Here is a 2,296-nt window from a genome sequence, read left to right on the forward strand (position 1 = left end):
CCAGGAGTTCGAGACCAGACTGGGCAACATAATGAGACCCTGTCTCTACAAAAAAAAGAGGCAAATGTCCTAATTTAAAAGTGGACACTAAACACGTGAGAAGAGGCTCAACACCATCAGCCATCAAAACCACAGCAAGATACCACTTCTTCCCTGCTAGGACGGTTCAAGGCAGTAACGAGTATTGATGAGGTTGGGAAGAAATCCGAACCTTTGTACGTGGCTGGTGGGAACGTAAAATGATATAGCTGCTTTAGAAAACGGTTTGACCAGTTTGACAGCTCCTCAAAACGTTAAACAGAGTGGCCACATGACCCAGCAATTCCACCCCTAGGCATATACCCAAGAGAGTGGAAAACATATGTCCACACAAAAACACACACATGCCAGTGTTCACCGGCAACATTATTCACAATAGCCAAAAAACGTTGCCACCTAAATGTCCATCATCTGAGGAACAGTAAATGTGTGTAACATATAATGGGCTATGACTCAGCCATAATAAGGAATGACATACTGATCCATGCTAAACATGGATGAATCATGAACATTATGCTGAGGCCAGGCAAGGTGGCTCATGTCTGTTATCCCAGCACTTTGGGAGGCCGAGGCGGGCAGATCACTTCAGGTCAGGAGTTCAAGACCAGCCTGGACAATATGGTGAAACCCCCATCTCAACTAAAAATACAAAAATTAGCTGGGCATGGTGACCCATGCCTGAATCCCAACTACTTGGGAGGCTGAGGCAGGAGAATCGCTTGAACCCGGTAAGCATAGATTGCCGTGAGCAGAGATCGCACCACTGCGCTCCAGCCTGGGCTCCAGCCTGGATGACAGAGTGAGACTCCATCTCAAACGTGTGTGTGTGTGTGTGTGTGTGTGTATTTTTCACTCAGTATTTTATATATATATGTGTATATATATACATATATATATAATATATATATTATATACATAACATATATAAAATATATATTGTGTATGTAATATATATTATGTATATAATATATAGAATTTATATGTAAAATATATACTATGTATATAATATATATAATTTATATATAAAAATGTATATTTTATATATATATATATATATATAAAATACCAAGTGAAAGAAACTAGTCACAAAAGACCCTGTATTAAATAATTCCATTTATATGAAATGTGCAGAACAGGCAAATCCACAGAGGTGGAAAGTAGGTTCGAGGTTGCCAGGGGCTGGGAGGTAGGAGGAATGGGGCATGACTCATCATGGGTGTAGGGTTTCTCTGCGGGGTGATGAAAATGTTCTGAAATTAGATAGTGGTGATGGCTGCACAATCTTGTGACTAGACTAAAAACTGCTGTGTTAGATACTCCAAAGAGGGGGCGGATTTTATAGGATGTGAACGCTATGTCAATAATGCTATTTTCTAAAAACCCCAAACTCCCTTTAGATCTACTTCTCTCTCCCTTTGCATCAGAATTCCTCCTGAGTTTCTGTGCTCCCTGCTGCCAATCTGTCTGCTCCACCCTCTCGTCCTTTTCCCGAAGGCATCTGCTCCGACCTCGGAGATCCTTCATCAAGGGCACCACTGACCTCCGTGTTCCTAAGCCCCAGGTCAGTTTCCAGTCCTCCCCTTCCTTGTCTCCTCCCTCTGGCTGCACCACTGCCCCAGGCTCTCCTGGCCTTTCCCTTGCGGGACTGGCTGCTCCTTCTCCATCTCATCTGCTGCTCCCACCTCCTGGGATGTCCCAGGGCTCATTTCTTGGAGCCTTCTTTTCCTATCCACACTCACCCAGCCCCTGGCTTGCCTACTCACTGGTGACCCCCAAATGTGGCAGCCTGGACTTTTTTCTGGCCCACTCAGTCTTTCCATATCTAGTAGGAATCTCCACCTCGTCATTAAAAAACAAAGTTCTTGCTGGGGTGGCTCACGGCTGTAATCCAGCGCTTTGGGAGTCCAAGGTGGGAGGATCGCTTGAGCCCAGGAGTTCTAGGCCTGCCTGGGCAACACAGCCAGACCTCGACAAAGAAATAAAAAATAAATTAGCTGGGCATGGTGGTGTGCCTGTAGTCCCAGCTGCTCTGGAGGTTGAGGCAGGAGGATTGCTTGAGCCCAGGAGGTTGAGGCTGCAGTAAGCTGTGATGGCACCACGGCACTCCAGCCTGGGTGACAGAGCAAGCCCCTGTCTCAAAAAAAAAAAAGAAAAAGCGGAGTCAGACTGTGGCACATCCCAGGCCCGCCGCCATCCCCTCTCCCCTAACCTCTCCGCAGTCCCCTGCGCACCCTCCCCTGACTCGCTGCTCTAGGCC

At 46.3% G+C, this 2,296-nt stretch overlaps 1 protein-coding gene across 3 annotated transcripts in view; it reads left to right on the forward strand.

The window, feature by feature from the left end:
- Positions 1 to 1,843, forward strand: part of CUNH19orf12 (chromosome unknown C19orf12 homolog) — a 23,883-nt gene extending 22,040 nt beyond the window's left edge. The window contains exon 3 of one of the 3 annotated variants that reach the window (XM_037728310.1): positions 1,534 to 1,843. In XM_037728310.1, the coding sequence (XP_037584238.1) occupies positions 1,534 to 1,808 (275 nt within the window). In that variant the 3' untranslated portion in view covers positions 1,809 to 1,843. The remainder of the gene's footprint in view (positions 1 to 1,533) is intronic. The other 2 variants (XM_017499892.2, XM_017499890.2) reach the window with 2 other exon arrangements.
- Positions 1,844 to 2,296: the final 453 nt, after the last annotated feature.

This window comes from Cebus imitator, unplaced genomic scaffold (assembly GCF_001604975.1).
Source record: "Cebus imitator isolate Cc_AM_T3 unplaced genomic scaffold, Cebus_imitator-1.0 Scaffold261, whole genome shotgun sequence".
Taxonomy (NCBI): Eukaryota; Metazoa; Chordata; class Mammalia; order Primates; family Cebidae; genus Cebus; species Cebus imitator.